The 19533-nt window shown below is 41.6% G+C and overlaps 3 protein-coding genes across 5 annotated transcripts in view; 1 reads left to right on the forward strand and 2 right to left on the reverse strand.

The window, feature by feature from the left end:
* Positions 1-1020: 1020 nt before the first annotated feature.
* LOC124052111 (inactive phospholipid phosphatase 7) lies at positions 1021-6871 on the reverse strand. The gene is made up of 4 exons (XM_046376038.1): positions 6493-6871; positions 6264-6331; positions 5573-6097; positions 1021-2585 (listed from the first exon to the last, which is right to left on the reverse strand). Exons 2-4 carry the CDS (start codon positions 6271-6273, stop codon positions 2197-2199), a joined length of 924 nt encoding a protein of 307 aa, XP_046231994.1. The 5' UTR covers positions 6274-6331; positions 6493-6871; the 3' UTR covers positions 1021-2196.
* A 523-nt stretch (positions 6872-7394) lies between these two features.
* fam78ab (family with sequence similarity 78 member Ab) lies at positions 7395-19341 on the forward strand. 2 transcript variants are annotated; one of them, XM_046376070.1, is made up of 3 exons: positions 7395-7918; positions 8737-9040; positions 14108-19341. In XM_046376070.1, the coding sequence occupies exons 2-3, from the start codon at positions 8778-8780 to the stop codon at positions 14631-14633; spliced, it is 789 nt and encodes a 262-aa protein (XP_046232026.1). In that variant the 5' UTR covers positions 7395-7918; positions 8737-8777; the 3' UTR covers positions 14634-19341. The 2 variants fall into 2 exon arrangements, with proteins under 2 accessions (XP_046232026.1, XP_046232025.1); XM_046376069.1 differs by lacking the exon at positions 7395-7918 and having other exon boundaries at positions 7934-9040.
* nup214 (nucleoporin 214) overlaps positions 10681-19533 on the reverse strand; it is a 45021-nt gene continuing 36168 nt past the window's right edge. Inside the window, exons 36-37 of one of the 2 annotated variants that reach the window (XR_006841936.1) lie at positions 11602-11744; positions 10681-11511 (exon numbers count right to left, since the gene is read on the reverse strand). Coding sequence is in view for 1 of the 2 variants with exons in the window: in XM_046376066.1 (XP_046232022.1) it covers positions 11738-11744 (7 nt within the window). In the remaining variant the exon portion in view is untranslated. Of the gene's footprint in view, positions 11745-19533 lie in introns of both variants that reach the window. The other variant, XM_046376066.1, reaches the window with a different exon arrangement.

A 19533-nucleotide genomic window follows, 5' to 3' on the forward strand; every position in this document is an offset into this window, starting at 1 on the left:
TGATCAAAACTGAAGAGACATTTGGTCAGATCAGATGTAATGACAGCTATTAGGGCCCACATAAACATGCAAACTTTCACCTTCTCTCTGCCAGAGAGAATTTCAAAAAACAGTTTCTGTTCCTGCTGTTTGAGCACACACACCATAGCACTGGTGTTGTTTCCTGTCAGATTTGTTTGTGGTAAGAGCAGTGTGACAGGAAACAAGCGTTAGTGGCTGTAAAGACATACAGCTGTCAGGACTATCAGTGCATCAGTACATGAATGTTTCCTCTCTCTGGCGCATAAACAGATTTCCCTAAAATGATATTAATGCAGTTAATAGGCAGCTGTAAGACTAACACATTATGCTGAATTAAAAAAAAAACACTCAAGTTTTAGGTCAAGTGAACTCCTGGTTTCCTTAAGCCGTAGCATTTGTATGAAAGAAGCTTCACATGCTCCTTCAGTTTTACCCCAGGATAGGAAACATGTGTTCTTTTATGCAGGATCCATTTCTGTGATATAATTTAAACAAAGTTTTTGAAAAAGTATGGAAGAAAATATTTTTTGAAGTGAAAGAAAAGTCACATCAGATGGAAGTTGTAGCCTTTTAACCCAGCACTTTTTTCCAAAACATTTCCACTGCCAGAAAGAGCATAATGACCGCGTCATATCTTCAGGTTTCAGTGAACCACACTTCTTTATTTTTTTGTCCTGAGCAAGTCCTGAAGCATGTGACGCCTTACAGTCCGAAGCAATTTGTTGTTTGTTTGTGTAAAACCACCTAAAATTAAATAAGCAGTTAGGCTTGTGAAAAATTAATGGTGTTTTCCACATTTTAGCTGATACAAACCGGAATTTCGTTTTAAAATATTTGCAAAGCCTTGTATTCTAGATGATCCCATACGCAGCGGGACCAACACTCACAAGCTTCCACTGTTCACCCTCAAAATGAATATAAAAACAACCAAATTTGACTGTTATTCTTGCTTTTGCACACACACACACACACACAAATAATAAAACAAAATTGCCTTCGTATTTTACTAAGAGCCCACCTTGTTTTATCAATGAAACGCAGAAACAAAGTAAGAACATGATACACAGATCTCTGCACAGAACAAAGCAAACTAATGTACACAAAACTGTATTTACATACCAAACCACTGAACTGAAATATGACTGTCACAAAACAGCAGGTTTCATTCAAAGGTCCAGAAAAGAAAGGCAGGATTTGTTTAAAACTGATATTTAAATGCCAACATTCACACACCACATACACACGCTTCAGTTGATTTGTGGGGCACAGAATCACCACAGAATCAGCATCACTGGCAAAACATCTCTTAGGCTAATGTGCAGACTGCAGCAGCCTGAAATAAAAGAGCTGAATATGTGCTATTAAAAAATAAAAAAAATAAAAATGAACACATTAAAGCTTAAATGGCACACTGAAGGAAATTATATTTGACCCCATAAGAAAAATATTAAATTCATTGGCATTAAAAATAAAAAAGTTCATATTCGGTAAACGTACAGCAAAAAACAACAAAATCCCATCAGAGATCTACAAATATATTAGTCATGCCAATTAGGAACAAAGTGGAATATCCAAACAACAATCCCATCACATATTTTACTGTTACATCCGCTATTACAGCTTCAAAACAAACTCTATTCAGCCTTAAAACTGGTCTAAGTGTTTCACTATCCCGTACTAAAGCACAAATATTTAAGAAAAGAGGAAGAGGTGGCAGAGAAGGAGGAAGTAAAATGAAGTAGGATGCTAAAGAGAAAGAGGGGTGCACAGAGTCAGAAGTTGTTGAATAGAAAGCGGTTATGGATGAATGGTAATAGTGTGCAAGAGATTCAAAAAACTAAACGAAGAAAACTTTCTAAAAACTTAAATTCCACATGTACATTTTCACCAAATCGCTGTTAGTTTACAACTGTCATGATTTCTCCTTTATTAGCAGGACTTTCATGAAATTAAGAAGCACTAGAGGTATGTGTTAGTAGATTTGACTGAAGACAAATTTTCTTTTTAGATCTTGTGACCTGCCTGACTTGGGCGTTACATGCAAGCTAGTGTCTGATTCTAAATGTTAATGCTTCTCTGTTCAAACCCTGAGATAAGAACTTCGCAACGCCCCGACATTACGCACTTAGTGTTTCAAATAAGCCTTGTGTGCTAGCATAGCCGTACATGAAAAGCTCATGAAAAGGGGCTCCAGCTGAGCGTGCTTATGGAAATAAGAGTCTGACAGGTGCTCGATGAGAGCCACACCGTCTCCATCAAGCTAAAGTGGAACATGCCCAGTGCAAAGCCACACACCATGTCAGTTAGATGGTGTTTGCCCAGCAGCACCCGTGACATGCCCACCAGGAAGGCCCACAGCACCAGCAGGATGCGAAGCGGCACGGCCAAGACCAGGTGGGACAGCAAGAACTTGGAGACCATGGCAGCCCGGCTGGCATGAGCAGCGGGGAAGGAGTAGATGTCCATGGCGATGCAGTCCATGAAGCCTGGAGTCATCTCCCAGGGTCCTCTGCGCTTCACCAGTCTCTGGACTCCAGCCACAGTCAAGACGTCAAGAAGGAGGGCTGTGACAAAAACAACAAAAAAAAGGCCTTCATTCAAAACTCTACTTGAGTTAAAGCACAGAAGAATTAACAGTAAAATGTAGAAATGAACTAATACTCATTGTGCAGAAAAATGCCCCTGAGTGTGATATATTATTATATATGACATTATTTAACTATAACCTTCACATATGTCTGAACAGTTGCTAGATGATCGAAGAGGTAGGAAAAGTTCTACAACACAAATTTAAATTTGGTTTTGTATTTTCCTTAGATCTTTGCTTTGTTATGAAATATTGGATAGTTTTATGTCTTTTATGCCACAAACATATATATATATATAAAAAATACAGCTAAAAGAGCCTCAAAACTGCGCTTATGTACAGTTTCAGCTACTTTCCACCACCTCCCCTAAATCTGTGTTCAGTTAATGTTTTCTGGTTTGTGACTCCTCAGGCTTTAGAGTTTACTTGAGACCACTTGTGGAACTTCATCAAAAAGGTGACATCTCATTTGAAGGATTTTTAAAGGCTTGAAGGACTGAAAGTATCCACTATTTTTGCGTGCCAGAATTCTCATTATTAGCATTATAACACAGAGCAGCATTTGCTTCGGTTCCACATGCCAGACATTTGTAGACCCCTTTTATAGCTTCACAGCACTCCCAAAAATATCCCCACCATCTCCGTCTCAACTACTGTTAAAGCCTGCCATCTTCACACACGCTTAACCAGCCCTGGGCTAATAACTGTCAGTTGTCTGACATATTGGTTATTCTGCCCTACTTCTCATTCTAGTCACCCACTCGCTGTCCTAACTGGGCCATCATTTTAAACTTCTATTCCAGCTCCTTAAAGGCAGGCTAGTGAGAAAGTGTCATACTCAAGGTTGTAAAAAGTAAAAACCGCCCAGGACAGGAGACGAAGCTGGTGAGTGTGGACAGTTGGGGTGTTTGCCCTGTCGTGAGCCAAGCCTGTTTGTTGGCCACTACAGCTGGCTAAAGTAACTGTGACAACTGTGTTTGGCATCATCAACATGTTAACTCAGGAATGAGGGGACTATTGTGCAATTTTTTTTTGTCCTGAACAAATCTCCAATGTACACTCTGTACTGTCACTGTAGAGAGTTTCTCAGCGTTCATCGCTGCGAAACGCTGCCAGGACAGACAGCACAACTGCAGTCAGCACAGTGTAATAACATGTTTGACCTCAGTCATCACACAGTTATTGATCACACTAAAAAAACTGTTTTGAGAGGCCAAACACTTTCCATCAGTGAGTCAAATCCCGGGTGCTGAACTCAGATTAACTGTTCAAAGGGGAAACTGCTGTACTGAGAATGGAAATTCCATCCCTCAGATCTGCGACAGGTGTGGGAAGATAATTGTTCAGGCCGCCATTGGTCCGCTTGCATTGTGAGGAAATCCCACGATGCACATTGTTTCTCTTATCAACGAGCTAAGACGAAGGACTGCCTTTGCTTAAAGCAGGGCCTTATCACAACAGCTGTCATCTTCGAACGAACTCTAAAAAAGAACTGTGTGTGATATGAGCTAAAGAATGGAGTCAATGGAGCAGCTTAGGTTACACAGAAGAAGAAACCAGAAAACACTAAGGCAGAACCACACTGCAGGTGATAAGGGAGGGAACATCCTCTGCATTGTCAAGGTCTGCTGTCTGCAGTAGTCTTTTAGACGTTCCCAGTGACCGTGTGATTAAAACTGTGTTTTTAAAACACCGTATGGGAAATATTTCTGCACTGCACTGTTCATAAACTCATGACGGTGGACTGAATCAAAGCATTCCTGACGGGCCAGTCGTGACTCATTACTTTCCTCTTCGGTGAAAACAACAGGATTTGAGTTCGCATTGAATATTAATTTCCCACATACTGTTCAGTATGTTGTAGATTTTCTCCTGACAGTCTTCAGCAGACTAGAAATGATCCTGGACCGACAAATAATGAACAAGCATTTGGGGCTGAACAATATCCCAAACACAATACAACAGTGTCCCAAATCCAGAGATTTACTACTTTCAATCAGAGCTCAACGTAGCTACAGCCAGGAGATTTGCGCTGCTTTTTGGTCTGTAATCTGTGTTTGGGTCGAGACCGCGTGTGTGTGTGTGTGTGTGTGTGTGTGTGTGTGTGTGTGTGTGTGCATGCCTGTGCTCACTCAACCAACCACCCACCTACACACACATACACAGATGCAACATTCATTCTGAAAAATGTAATCTAATGCCTGCTCTTTGCTGCACAAATATGTTGAAATAAAATTGTTACCATCACTAGAGTTGAACAATTCTGCACTGATAACAACAAATATATTTTTATGTAAAACACATAAAACTGATGAAAGGCACACGTGTTACAGAATGTGGCTTATTGTCTTAACTGCAGCTACAGTTAAGAGTCTGATGGCAGACACAATGTGTGATGCTGTGCCTACCCAGAATGCCACAGTGCCCGGTGGACAACCTGCCTAAGACCTGTGGGAACAATCACTACAGTTAAACGTGATGATCTGATCACATAAGTGTGATACATTAGTGATGATGTAAATATGGGCAGCTCAGAGTCACAGAAAGTTACTCAGACTAAGTTTTAATGCTGTTTCATGTTTTCTATTAATCTGAATATAAATACTTCTCCGTTCCACCAATTTGCCAGTTCGGATTGGTAAAGTCAGTTGTGCGTATGAAAGAATTAAAAACTGACTTCTGGGTTTAGATACCTGCTGAGGACTCCCAATCAACATCCACTTTATTACCTTGATGCACCAGGTCTTAATCCTAACTGTGTAGAAAACAGTTCTGACCCAAACACACTCATGTCTGCTGGCCTGTACTGGGCCATGCTCCTGCCCTGAAGTTCACGTAGCCTATCTGTAGCACTAGGAGACTGAAACAATATGCTCCAAAGCGTGGATGCAGCGTCAGTTACGTTAGGTCTGGTCTGGGGGGTGACACTGAACTGCTGGTTGGTGAGAGAGGTGTGGCATTTACCAAGCAGCAGGTTGACCAGGACCTCTTGCCCAGCCAGAGTGTTGCTCCTCGTGAGGCACACAATGGTACCAATGATCCACGTGATGCCGTGCCCTGTAAGCGCCAACAGGGCGACCATGGAGCGGCAGCCTCCCCAGGAGGACGACGTGTAGGCACACACCCCCATGCGCTTGGACAGGCAGATGTCAATGGCGAGGAGGGAGTTCATCGCTATTCCCTTGAACGAAGGGTTCAACTGCATGCAGTCTTCCTCTGGCATTTTGCTGGACTCTCTTCTGTCCTTGCTGCCACTGTCGGTAGGTTCTTCACTTGTCTGGCTTGTTTGGTGCTTGATTTGACCGGGACGCCTTGCGCTGCCTCGGCTCTCCGAGTGGCCACCACCTGCGCCACCGCCACCGCCGCCGCCGCGGAGGGGTTGATGGTTCAGTGACATGAACTCAGGTCTGCTCAGGACGCTGTTTCTCTCCCGCGCCCTGGATCTCGCATTGTAACTCGAGGGCATGTTGGATAGGGCCAAGTTCTCCTCTGTGGTGCAAAGACCGATTGTCAATCTCTGGAAAATGGGCTTAAATCAAGTGATACGAGTTCAACACCACAGTGAAATGTCCCCATGCAGCAGTCCTCCCCCTCCTGTGGCCTTAATAGATATATTTAGAACCACTGGAATGTGCGCTGGCCATGCTGTTTATACCTCGGCCCATGCACGCAGCGACTGTGTACTGAATGGCATTTGCCTCGGCCAATCCAGTGAAACGAGATCTACAGCAGGGAGATAAAATAACAACATGAGCATCTTGTTACACCACAACATGGCACAACTACGCAGCTAACAGGTGTTTTGCTGCGTGTGCTACCGTGAAAAACAGGCTCGGTGTAGAGAATGTGCGAGAGATGCGCAAGACGCGGTGTTGTCATCTTACCAGGCGAAGGATGAACGTGAAGCACAAAGCATCGCCAAAACTAAAGCGCAGCCGCCATAGCTTCGCTGACCTCCTGCCAGGGAGAGAAGGTGGTGCTGGTTTTACAGCGATGCAGACAATACCTAAAACACTCAACAGACAACCAATATCATCCACAAAGGGTGAAGACAAGGCAAGCAGCCCTGCCAGTGCAGCATTTAGTTCTTCCGGATCCGACGTAGTTTACGCACAGTCTCGATTCAACATCCGCGGTGCGCACTGCCGTGGAGCTGGAGTTCTCCAAGGTGCTTAAACACACAGCGGCTTGGCAGAGGGGCGCACTCACAACGCTTTCAGCTTAACAGAGACACACGGAGGGTTGTCAAAGTGCCAGCCAGCAAGAGCCAATGGAGAACAAAAGGAAGTCGTTTTGGTTGTTTTGTGGAGAACAGCCCACAACAATTAACTGATCACTAAAAAAGAACAACGGAACTTCCTTCTCACGTGGCGTAACGGCTATAGGGACAAATCACACCACAGGACGACATATGAGAGACTCTATTGGTTATTTATTAACACGCATAAAATACATAATCAATCCAAAGTTAATATTAAGTTATCATCAATCTTCATTAATCTCCAAATTAAAACCTGGAAGGAATATGATCACGGAAAAAAACGCTACTGCTTCCTTATTATTATTCTTCAATGCATACGTGTACAAAAGGGTCAGTGGACAAAATAATAATAATAAAAAAAAATCCCCCCAAAAATATTCTTTTCAAAATCACACTGAGCCTCTCGAGCGAACATATTATCAGAACTGTAGTCTTCCCAACAGAAAGTGCCTACACTTCCCAGCATGTCTGCAGCGCGGAGCGGAAGTGTCGTCTCAAAGAGACTTATAAAGCTGCTTCCCGGCTGAGACAGACCAATGCGTTGCGGGGTGAACCTGCCGTGGCAGCGATGGGACGAGCGCGGCGAAATGACAGCTCGTCCAGGAATTTAGGCTGAACAGCATCCCGCCACAGACAGGACTGCAACTGTCGGCTCGGTCGAACTATGTGACAGCTGGCACTTCTCTCCCCCAGAAGCGTGGCATATATGTATTTTTTTTTTATTATTTTGTATTTATTTATTTTTAAATCTAAGAATGGATCCGCCGAGATGGGTGCTAAAGTTGACCCGGCGGTGTCCTTTGGATGTTGCGGCGCTCCGTCTCAAGCTCGGCTAGATTTCAGGGCTTGTGGAAACGCTACCTCTCTCTGTGGGACGGTGAAATAATTTGCAGCTATAGGAGGGGGGGATAACGGGGAGCGGGCGTGGAGGAGATAACGGAATTACCTCTGTGACCGGAGAACTGTGTGAGCCACCGTCCACTCTGAATTTCTCCAGGATTTCGATTTTGCTGCAGGAACTGGAGACTTTCCAGTGAATTGTTTTATAGGTAGACTTCTTCTTCTTTTTTTTTGTTGCATGTTGTTTTTTGTCGGCTAAAAATAGACCAGAATTTCAATTGCAATTGAACCGCATGAGCCATTAATCCGCACGTGTAAAAGGGTTCAGTATACGGATTTTTAAATCGTTAAATTACACTTTTTTTATGATGAGGGATTAAATGGACACCAGGCTCACCCACAGCGTGAGCGTCACCACTGAGCTGCCGGTTGTCGTTTGTAACTGTGTGAACTCTCCAGCACATTTTTTTTTAAAATTTATTTATTAGGATTCTTGTAACCAGCTGCGCACCGAGCTTTAGCTGCTGGACAGTTCAGGGATTATCTGTTAACGACCTAAAGAATCACACAAAAGAGAATCCGACGCCAAGATGTAACACTGTTGATTATTTAGTTCAATCAACTTGAACCTTTTACGCGCACCTTTCCGGTGGATGCATGTTGCCAGAGGATCACGTCCTTTTGTGATAAAGCACATTTAGGAGGCGACGTGACTTGTAACTTGACAGCATGAAAACATCGGTGCACGGATAAAGAAAGTAGCTACCAGCGCTTGTTTGGTGAAGTTGCGTTGACGCACCGGAAAGCATGCGCTCCACAAATGTGAAGATTTTCTAGGCCTGTCTTCTTTTTCTCCTTCTTCTCCTCCGAAAGTAATTTTGGATCAAAGATGCATGTTTTCGTGAGACATTTTGTTGTAAATGTACGCTTTTTAATCTGGTAAGATACTTTTTTGGTGGATGAACGTGATGTGGATCCCACTGTGGTGATTTTCTTGCTGTGTCCATGCGTCTTTCTTCTCCTCCAGACTTCTGGACGTTGTTGTGGACTGTGTTGCTATTTAATGCAATGGGCTGTATCCAGAGTATCAGGTGTAAGCCCAAGAGTTTCCGAGACAGTATCATCGTCCTGGAGGTGAGCAGTTCCATCGACCCCAACCCCACCAGCATCGACGAATCATCCAGCGTGGTCCTGCGTTACCGGACACCTCACTTCCGAGCTTGTGCCCGGGTCATGGTGCCACCAGTAGCCGCCAAAGAGACATGGACTATCGGCTGGATTCAAGCTTGTAACCACATGGAGTTCTACAACACTTATGGAAACAAAGGAATGTGAGTATCATGGGCTCTTTTTTTCTTTCTTTCTGCTGTGGGCACGTTTGGTTCGGACTTGTACCAGCGATGAGTGAGAAATATACACAGGCCTGAGTAAAATAATGCCAAAATATAATGTTTGGACTATTTAACAGCTCTGGTGAATAAAGCCATTTGACGTCTTGTTTTGTCTGACCAAAAGGTCAAAAAACTCAAAGGTATTCCTATGTGACAAAGAGGAAGCAGCTTGCCAGCTAAGAGGTGTGAATGGCGTTTTCTTTCACAGTTTTTGCTTGAAAAAATGACTGAAATGATTGGCTGATGATCAAAGCATGTGCCAGTGAGTGTTCTGTTGATTAATGTAATGATTAAGAACAGGCCTCCATCACTAAATTGTTATGTTGTATTTTGGGGTGGACATTTTTGCATACATTTCATTAGAACCATTAACTTTGAATAAAACACAAGCTCAATTTAGGCACTTTCTGGCCAAGCGCTGTCATCCTGATTGAGAACTTAAATGGATAACTTGAAGTTTGAAAATTTAAGGTCAACAAATTCTGCACTTACCTGTCAGATATTGGATATTGGAAGGACCAGTTTAGACTTAAGAAAAAAACTATACACTTACTCTTAAAATAGACACGTGTAAGAGTCAGTGCTAAACGGGAAAAGAGAACCTTTATTTCAGTGTAATTCCGTGGGCTGAGTTATGAGTGTTGGTGTTCCTGGTTTATGGCTGCATCAGACGTTGAGCCAGCATAAGCCTGTGCTGTGTAATCAAAATAATATACATTCACATACATGTGTATTCAGGAAGATGAGTAACATTAGTCAGAAAAAAGTAAAATATATTGACTTGTCTGTATGTGCACTTTAATATTAAATCGATTGCTCTGGTATCTACAGTTCATGTGGGCTTGTGGCTGCATGCCTGCAGGCTACAAAGTACTTCAGACAGCAGGACATTATGATGGAAAATAATTGCTCTGACCTTTTACATCCCTTCACTTGTCAATACACGGATACTTTGCAGCAGCAGTAATATACAAGTGAAACGTGAGCAAATTCAGGAGCAAGGAAAACTTGCCATCCCGTAGTGGGCAACCACAAGTTGACATGACCCAGAATATGTTTTATCTGTAGATATTGCAGCTGAGGATGTTTGAGTGCTGCATGTCTAAGATTAGAGATGCAGTCCCCTCCCCAACACCCCCACCCCGGTATGGTCTTGTGTGTGGTGTGTGAGAGAGCAAGACAGTGAGAGAACACTCAGTTGCTTTCTGAAAGTCCACTACGATCAATATGTTTTAAAAACTGCATTTCTGTTTACAACACTTGCCTCCCCCTTTTTTTTTTTAAACAAAGCTGGGCTTTTCTATCAAAGATATTTATGGTTTCATCTCGCTGAACGTTAATTGTCTCTTTTGTCAAAAACATCCAGTTTGGAAGAATAAACAATAAGCAGAATAGCCCACACATTTTGAAGCCCAAATAATGAAATTGGAGGCTAACTCTCAGTGTACTGTTCTTCACAGGGTTCACAGTAGAGGAATGACAAGACAGGCCTTTCCTTCTTTTACCTTTTTTCAGTGAAAGATTCCTTTAATGATTGCTCTAGCTACCAAACAACGGGATGCAAAATAACCTGTTCTTCATTTAAAAGGACTTTTATTCTGATATTTAAAAATACTGGCACAATAGTGTGGCATATTAGGCTAAATGCCAGCTATGACAGAGGCAAAGGCAATCTGCACTTTCACATATGTGCTTTCAGGCAAAGTGAGACAGCTAACATAGTTCTGAAGAAATTATCGGTACCCAAATTACAGTCAACATGTTCTCAAACATCACATCAGCCTACTGCAAATACAGAAAAACCAAAATGACAAAGAACAGTGCTCGCTAGCTGGATCTAACCAAAATGGATGTAGCTGATGCACACGTGTATGTATACACACATATAGCATCATATATAGGGGTGTTGGATTTCACTCATCTACCTCTGCAGCAGTGCAAGAGCAAATCCCCTCCTTTTTTGTATCCCTGTAGCTCATGCACTCAAAACATTTACTTATATATCGTCATATTCTGATAGTAAAGTCATGAAAGGACCACGGCGAGGCCACACTTTCTTGATTTTCATTTTTAAAGTCACTCTTAGGATACAAGTCATGACGAGTCCCTCACTGCTGAGATTTTAATGCTAAGTAGCTTCTCTGATGGCCATGAATCTTCAGCGTGCTGTGATTGGACAAAACAGTAATGATAGTAATGAGGAGGATTTCTCTACTGGCTCTGGATGATATTTTTGGGATTGTGGACACGTGTTTGCCTCTCCTCCTGTTCGTTGTCTCAGTCTTTTAGTGACTGGCTTGTAGTGAGGCACAGTTTTGTAGGTTTGACGAGTATGCGTGTTATAAACAAAGCTTCTTGTGCTGCACTAAATATGTAAAAGTGCTAAAACAGGAACTGTGGCAGAAATGAAACTAAAAAGAAGAAATGAAAACATACATGTTGGGAAAGTTCGTTAACAGTATTTATGGCTAACACATTTCTTGAAATTACACAAAACTTACTCCCATATTGTTGTGAGGACAGCAGGGTTTTCACATACACATGCAGGTGATGAGGCTTAAGCATGCTGTAATTGGTTAAATAATTGCATTGGCACTCTGTTTCTTCACTTCCACTGCTACAAAGCTGATCTGATCTTCACCATCTGTGAAAGAAAGAATCTTGTGAATGTCTTTATTTAACAGAATTTCTTAACAGAATTTTGATACTCCAAAACATGCAAATGAGTGTGGCAGCAAAGTTGCAGAAACAGGAAATGAGCGTTTCCACATTGCTCAGTAGGTAGTTCTCACTGAAGCTTTTAGCAAATTCTTGCAATTTCAGCCCATGAAGTTAAGCTCCAGTTTTGTCAAATGAAATACTCATGTAAAATGCCCATGATGTGTGTGACTTGGTGACTTTGGCTTAAGATCAGTATCATCTTAAGTCAAGTGTCTGCTACAGAACTTTCAGTTTTAATGTGTAGATTGGAGGGCTTTTTGTCACTGGTGAAACGTCACAGGTGACAGGAAATCGCAACCATATACAGTGCAGTGGGGTTTCATTTCATCCCTTTCATCAACACCACCAGTCATGTGCGAAAATGTGAGCTGATTTTAAACTGGATCTTACTCACTATTAAATATGTAAAAGTGGATATTATTTAGTTTGTTTTGGTTAACCTGGCATTTCATCCATTTATCCATCTGTTTCCACTGTTTGTTCATTACTTTCAGTATTCTATTTCAGCCACTTAACACGCGATCAACAGTCTAAACTGTTTAAATTCCTTTTAATGTTATGTCTACTGTTTAGGCTTATCTGCACATGCTCACATTTGCTGTTGTGGTGTTCAGGTGTTCAGCTCACTCATGTAAGTGGATAGGGGCCTATTTTTCAAATCACAATTTGAATTATTTTACGTGAAACAGGTTTACCCCTGGTTGGGAATCACTGTGCTAGAGTGCATGCAGCTTGTACATGAACTAACACACATGCATCACAGTGCATCATTTTTAACACCGCTTATTTTAAGCCATTTGGTTGTGACAGATCAGGCGGTGAGGACACAAACAGGAAGTGTGCATATATATCTGCAATGCCTTCCCCAGTCACGATCAAAGTTGCTCAGCAGTTGGATGACCCCACAATGCACCTGTGTGCACACGACTCTTGCTTTTGCTTGCCTCATGCCAGTGCTGCTTGCTACCACAGTATGTTTTTACTTTTGATGCATATCATAAAATATTTTCACATACAGGTATAAGTCTGAGTTTGCCTGTCAAATTAACCAGTTTAGGCAGTGTAGTGGATTACTTTCAATTGAAGTGTAAGTGCTATGGACATCATATATTAGGATGACATTCATATGTTCATGTGCTTGAGAGGCCATATTGTGTTTATGGTTGAAAAGCTGGAGATTTATACTGAGATGTGAAATAATAAATTCGAGACATTTTCCATTGAGAATCAGCAGCAGATATTCACTGCTCAAATTTTGTTGGAGTTCAGGACAAAATGGAAAACTGTTGCAAATTATTTTGGAGGTAAGAGCTGAGAGGATTATGTGATTTTTCAGAACAGAAATGTACATATCCACACACAAACACACACACACACAAACACACAGGCTAGGCTATTATCATGCCCGACATGCTAATCTCACCCCCTGGGTGAATACATAAATCACAATGTGAAGCCAGGCCACAGAGGCACTAAGTCATGTGGGTGGGGATCACACTGTTATCGTCTCTGTCCTGCTGATCCTCGGCTTCAGGGAATCAAAGGTAATCTTTCTCCTGTTTTAGGCAGAAAATCGACCAAAGGTACCAGGTCACTTGTTCCGTGTTGCCTGTTGTGTATGCCACAATATTTTATTGTTGTATTGCATTCCTCCTCAACAGCTAATTGAAAAAATTGATGGAAAGATCGAACTGTGAGACTTTTGAGTAAACATCGTGTTTCTATCATGAGTTGTTAAAAATCAAGGGGGACAGTTGTCACGCTGTTGAGATGCAAATTGCTAACTATTTACACAGAAAGGATTAGATGCCAGAGATTTTTACAGGAATGTTTTGGTTTGGTTTAGTGTGCTAGAGATGAACAGGAATAATGAAAAGGATAATTCTGTTTATCAGAACTTGTGTCTTGTTTTTCATATTTTTTTGGCCATGATGGCTATCAGTAAAAGAAATAACATCAATTAAAATAAGTCAGACAGGTCAGGAATTGTAGCTTATTTGTTGGAGAAAACAAAGGGAAATGGTAGATTATGACCTATCTGTCTGTTGCAGACATTCATCTCAGTTTACAGACGACTTCCTGGATCAACTTTGCATTACGTATGCATGCAGGAGTTTTCCTGTGCAGTTACACACACATTTCACGTATGCCGACTTCCTTTTGGTTTGAGTAAAAACTGGCTTGATGTTGCTCTCTCGTGTTTCATACCATAACCAATAGAAATACTGCAGCTATCTTTCAATCTCAACAGCCAAATCTTCATCTATTTCTTTTGTCAACTTCTAGGTCGAGTTGGGAGCTCCCTGACCTGCGTGATGGCAAGATCCAGGCCATCAGCGACTCGGATGGGGTGAACTACCCGTGGTATGGCAACACCACAGAGACCTGCACCGTCGTAGGCCCCACAAAGAAGGACAGCAAGTTCACCGTTAGTATGAATGACAATTTCTACCCCAGTGTGACCTGGGGCGTGCCGGTCAGTGACAGCAATGTGCCTCAGCTTAGCAGCATCTACCGTGACCAGAGCTTTACAACTTGGCTGGTAGCCATCAACCAGTCCACTTCAGAGACCCTCGTACTGCAGACAATCCACTGGAGGATGCGGCTTCACATCCGAGTTGACCCAGAGAAGCCCCTGGGTCAAAGGGCCATTCTGAACGAGCCCGTGGCCCAGGAACAGCCCCAGATCCTGGGCAAGAATGAGCCCATCCCCAGTAATGCCATGGTCAAGCCCAACGCCAACGACGCCCAGGTGCTGATGTGGCGGCCAAAGAATGGTGACCCTGTGGTGGTCATCCCACCCAAATACTGACCTGTTTCACTGACCAGACTTGCCTTGGATACCTTAACAGTATCATCTCTTATTTGTTCTCCTTCTTTTGTTCCTGCTCGTCACCAGCTCTCACCGCTTACCCCTTTCCCTGTTTTTTTTCCCCGCCTCTATACTCTTCTCTGATATATATATATATATATATATATATATATATATATATATATATATATATTTTAAAAAAAAAAAAGAACAGAGGAAAAAAAGACAGAGACAATGAAACCAGCTGAGAAAAAAGGCCAGCTGTTGCTTGGAGTCAGGGGCTTGAACTTAAAACTGGAGTGAACAAACTGCAACCATTCTACCTGCAAATTGGGTCGAGTTACACTGTGCTAAATCAGATCACTGCAAAAATGAAAGACTGGAGAATTTCTTTGTTTTTTTTATTTTAATTTTATACTTAGGCTGTTTGGGCCAAGTTACCATGGGGTTTGTGAGTGTGGCTGGATTTAAGTATTTCCATGACCATGTTTGTGCACGTGCTACATACATGAATATGCACAAACCTTGTGTATGAATACCAGTTGTGTTTTTATTTATGGGCTGGGAGAGAGTGCATTCAGTTTTGCTTGTTGTTGTTGTTGTTGTTGTGTGCGTCACATGACGAACTGAACTGGGTGTCATACTTGATTTTAGTACTTTTTTAAAAACATGCAATCCATGCTGCCTTAAGTTTACGTCGCTTCCCACTGCAAACATTTTAGCCTTAACCTAAGTGCAATGCAGTATTTTGCTCATTTGTCCTGACTCTTCCAGACTGCTGGTGCTGGCATGTGTGGGTTTAGGGGAGGAACGATACCGCAGAAGACCCAGGTTCTGCAGCTTTTGGTTCAGTCGCATTTACCTGACAGATGTATTGTCTCACGAGTGCAACCAGCATTATGCATAGACACAGTTATACAACCAAGCTAACAGGTTGTGTTTCAAGTGTGTTATGCAATAGAGGAGATGCTCTGCATTGATGGATAAACAGAGAGCATCAGCAAAGCCAACTCTTGTCAATAGCACTCAATACAATAATGTGCAATAACAACTTGTGCAAAAAGTATTCAAAAGCACTCCTCAATAACCTCATTTCATTCACTTTAGTCTGTGTAGTGGCAGTTGCAGCATTCAACAATGAAACGTTTTCCTTTCCCTCTATCACTCCATCTCAGGGCCCCCTTTTTCACCTCCTTTCCTTCTATTTTTTCATCCACCCTGTTCGGCATCCTCTTTCTAGCTACAGTGAATAACTAAGTGTTTGCATTGCTCATGTTGAACAATCAGTACTTTCATTAATAAGGAGTCACACATAGGGTAGATAACTCATAATACCTGGAAAATAAAAGCAGCAGCATCCTCTTATGCACATTGTGCAACATCCTTCTTACTGCTATTAAAATCCAAATATGTCTGCCTCATTGTTGGACACCTGTAATCCTCATCTACACCAATGTTCTTCCTCCCCCTTTTCTTTCTCTCGTTTGTAACTGTTGTGGAGGCTGAAAAGCAGAGCATGAAGCATGCAAGTTTGATCCTGACTGCTCGGACGGCATATCGATGACCCACTTCTCTGCTTTGCCAGTTGTTGCTCTCGCTGCAGAAATGTGAGGCTTGTCTCTCTTTATTTTACTGCCAGGAAACGCACAGCACAGACGCACAAACGAGCAGCTGTGGTCAGCTAAATACCAATGCTAGATGAAATGATGATTAACCTTCAAGAAGGGCGTCAAATTTGAACTCTTTTAAAATCGGAGAGAAAGGATGAATTTGGCCTCAGGGCTTTTTATCATCTTATCATGGGAAGCCAGATTTATAAAGTATAAAAAGGAAAGTTATTTCTGTACACATACTATATTATCCACGAATGAGTTCTAAGAGCTTGTTCCATTAATGGCCAGTTATTCACTTTAAGATGTTAGAAACATCTTGCAAGTTCCTTGTACCCAACAAGCCCCTGTGATTTGACTCCCACCAAAGAAATAATTTGCATGCAAGTCTGATATGCTGATGTATTTCACAAAGATCAGTAAGTTGCTGCTGTTTCAGTGCCCAAGCATCTCCTTACTATTGACTGTCATCCATCAAACATGGTTCAGACCTTTTGTTTGTGTGTTCTTAAGATATTTTGTCTATTCTACCGTAACAAAACAGAATTACTTTATGATTAAAACAGTTGTACTTGGATTTTTCTATTATGAAAGAGTTCCGCATTTTGGGAAGTTGGCCTACTTGCTTTTTATTTTTTTGCTGAGAAATAGAGAAGATCAATATCATGTCTGTGGGCTACGTGAAATATTAGGCTACAGTCAGCAGTCAGCCTATCAAGACTGGAAAAAGCTAGCTTAGCTCTGTCCAAAAGAAACAAAATATGCCAACCAGCAACTTAACAGCTCACTAATTAAAATTCATTGGTTCAATACATACAAAATCCAAAGTTTAAAAGTTACAACAGAATTTACAGTATTTTTGCTAAGCTAACCTAAGCTAATCTCCCGGCTTTAGCTTCATATTTAGCACATAGGTATGAGATATCCAGTCTTCTTATTTAGCTTTCGGCAAGAAAGCAAGCACTTGCCCAAATTGTCTGAACATTTCTTTAATCACCAGTGAAATGGTTTCCAGTGTAAATCCAATAACATGAGAGTGCAGTAGAATGACACTATGGAGAATTGGCTAGCTGGAGGCTTGCCGTGTAGATTCATGTTGTAAAAGTGAAATAATACTTAGTTGAAGTAGAGCTCAAACATCAAGTTATGATCTTCAGCTAAACTGCTTTCTTCACATTTTTAACTACAAGAAAATGTGTGGCCATGATAGCTGCTGCTCCAGGCTGTGTCACAGGGCCGTGGTGTTGAAGGGAGAAGAAGAAGTTAAAGCAAAAAGGATATTGGGTGACTGCTGTCATAATTAGACCTGCAGTGACACACTTACATGCCCTAGATGGACTGAACTGTGCCGAGCCGTGCTGTGCGACGCAACTCACGCAAAGAGAGGTCAAATAGCAAAGGTCAGGGTCACAATGTCAGAGTCTTAAGTTCTAGGCTACTTTAGGCAGTCGAGAGGCACTGGGGGGAATGAATATGAAGGCGACAACAGACTGAATCCATTTAGACATTAAAGACAACTCAAAATAACGTTGACATTTGCAAAGCACAACTTGGACGTCAACCATAAGATATTTTAATTTTGTTTTGAAGGTAGCAGAGAAAGCGGCAGCTCATATTATGTACTCGGTGACTTTTAACCTAATTTAATATGGGAACCTCTGTGCATTGCGTACTGCTTCGCAATGTCTTGCAGTGACCTATGAACACTGTGGAAAGCACTCAAGCTCTACTACACGTAATGTAATTAAACCTTGATATACAGAGTGGCCCACACTCACAACGAGTGTGTATTTGTGTGAGTGTGTGTTTTAAATCCCATCTGAGGGATTTATCCAGGATGAGGAGTTTCACTGATGTGCTTCTGCTGTCGTTGAGTCATGATTCTCTCTTTCTCTCTCTCTATCTGTCTGAAACACACACACACACACACACACACACACACAAAGTGCAGGGAAGGTAACGTCCTTGTCATAAAACAGGGACAGCGTTTGCCCTCACACACACAAACACCCTGAGGGGAAAGGAGCAGGCCTGGCGTGGTATCTGATTGTCACAGCAGTGTCACATTGGCAGTGTGAACTTGTTGATCAGCCTGCACGTGGACTGTCTGAACACATGCACATGCAAACAAAGCCATATGCACACAACCCTGTTAACTAATAAACATGAAGCGATATGTGTATCTGTTGTGTGGTTAAAGTAGACTGAGTAGGTTTTAATATAGAAGAGGAATGGAAATACTGAGGTCTCTGAGTGGGTGCCCGTCAACTGTCAACAGAATTTGATGTTATATCATGGGAAAAGGGGGACTAATTGTTTTCTGTGTGTGGCAATTAATTAAAGATGTGTTGATGATGTGTGTTTTATGTTCACACAATAGAAGAACTCGGTACATGCTTTTTGTGCTTCCTTAACTAAGCCACAGAACAACAAAATCGCACATTGTTCTTTTGCTGTATGGACGGCAAAAAGTGCCAAAATTGGACAAAGCCAAAGCTATGCAGTAGGACATTGTGAGTGACTTGCGAACTCAAATCACCTCTTGGCACTTAATATGCCTATTTTCAGTTGTTTTTGATCATGAAATGCATTTACCATATTTGTATTTCCAGAGAAACACCAAATACAAAGTAAAAAAAGAGAGAGAAAATAAAAAGGCAAACCGAAAATGCAAAATATAGCTATGGGTAAGATTCTTTGTTGTTGTGTTTTCTGCTTGTAGGGTGTGCCAAGTGAAAATCTCCTCTCCTAAACCCACACCACGACAGTTCCCTTGAGGGCTGCTACCTTTACTTCAGACCTCTATGTCATTATTTAACGCCCCACCCCACAAGTGAATCGTTTTTCCTTGATTTATACATCCCAAATTCATACTCAGGACCACCTGCCTGCATTTTCTGGCGTTTTGTCCCATGAAAAATGTAGTATCAGTTCATCTTGCTGTTCTCTTTACTTAAAAATAAAACATAATGTAAAAGGTAACACAGTCCCATGGTTTAAATACAACCTTAAATGTAGCACATAAGGTAATATGAACAACTATGTATGTTTCTTATTTTGTTTGGTTTGTCTTCTGGAAATACAGCACTGAAATAGTTCACGCAGTTTGTGTTCTTTTGTTCAGCTTGTACACTAATACTTGAAAATGGGTCAGTCCTGACAAATATTTAAAACTGTGAAAATGCACAACACTGTGGACAAAACCCCTGAAAGAAAAAAAAAGATATATATATAGATATATAGATATAGATCTATATATATATATATATATATAGATATATATATATGAG

The sequence above is a fragment of the Scatophagus argus genome, chromosome 20, assembly GCF_020382885.2.
Source record: "Scatophagus argus isolate fScaArg1 chromosome 20, fScaArg1.pri, whole genome shotgun sequence".
In the NCBI taxonomy this organism is placed as follows: Eukaryota; Metazoa; Chordata; class Actinopteri; family Scatophagidae; genus Scatophagus; species Scatophagus argus.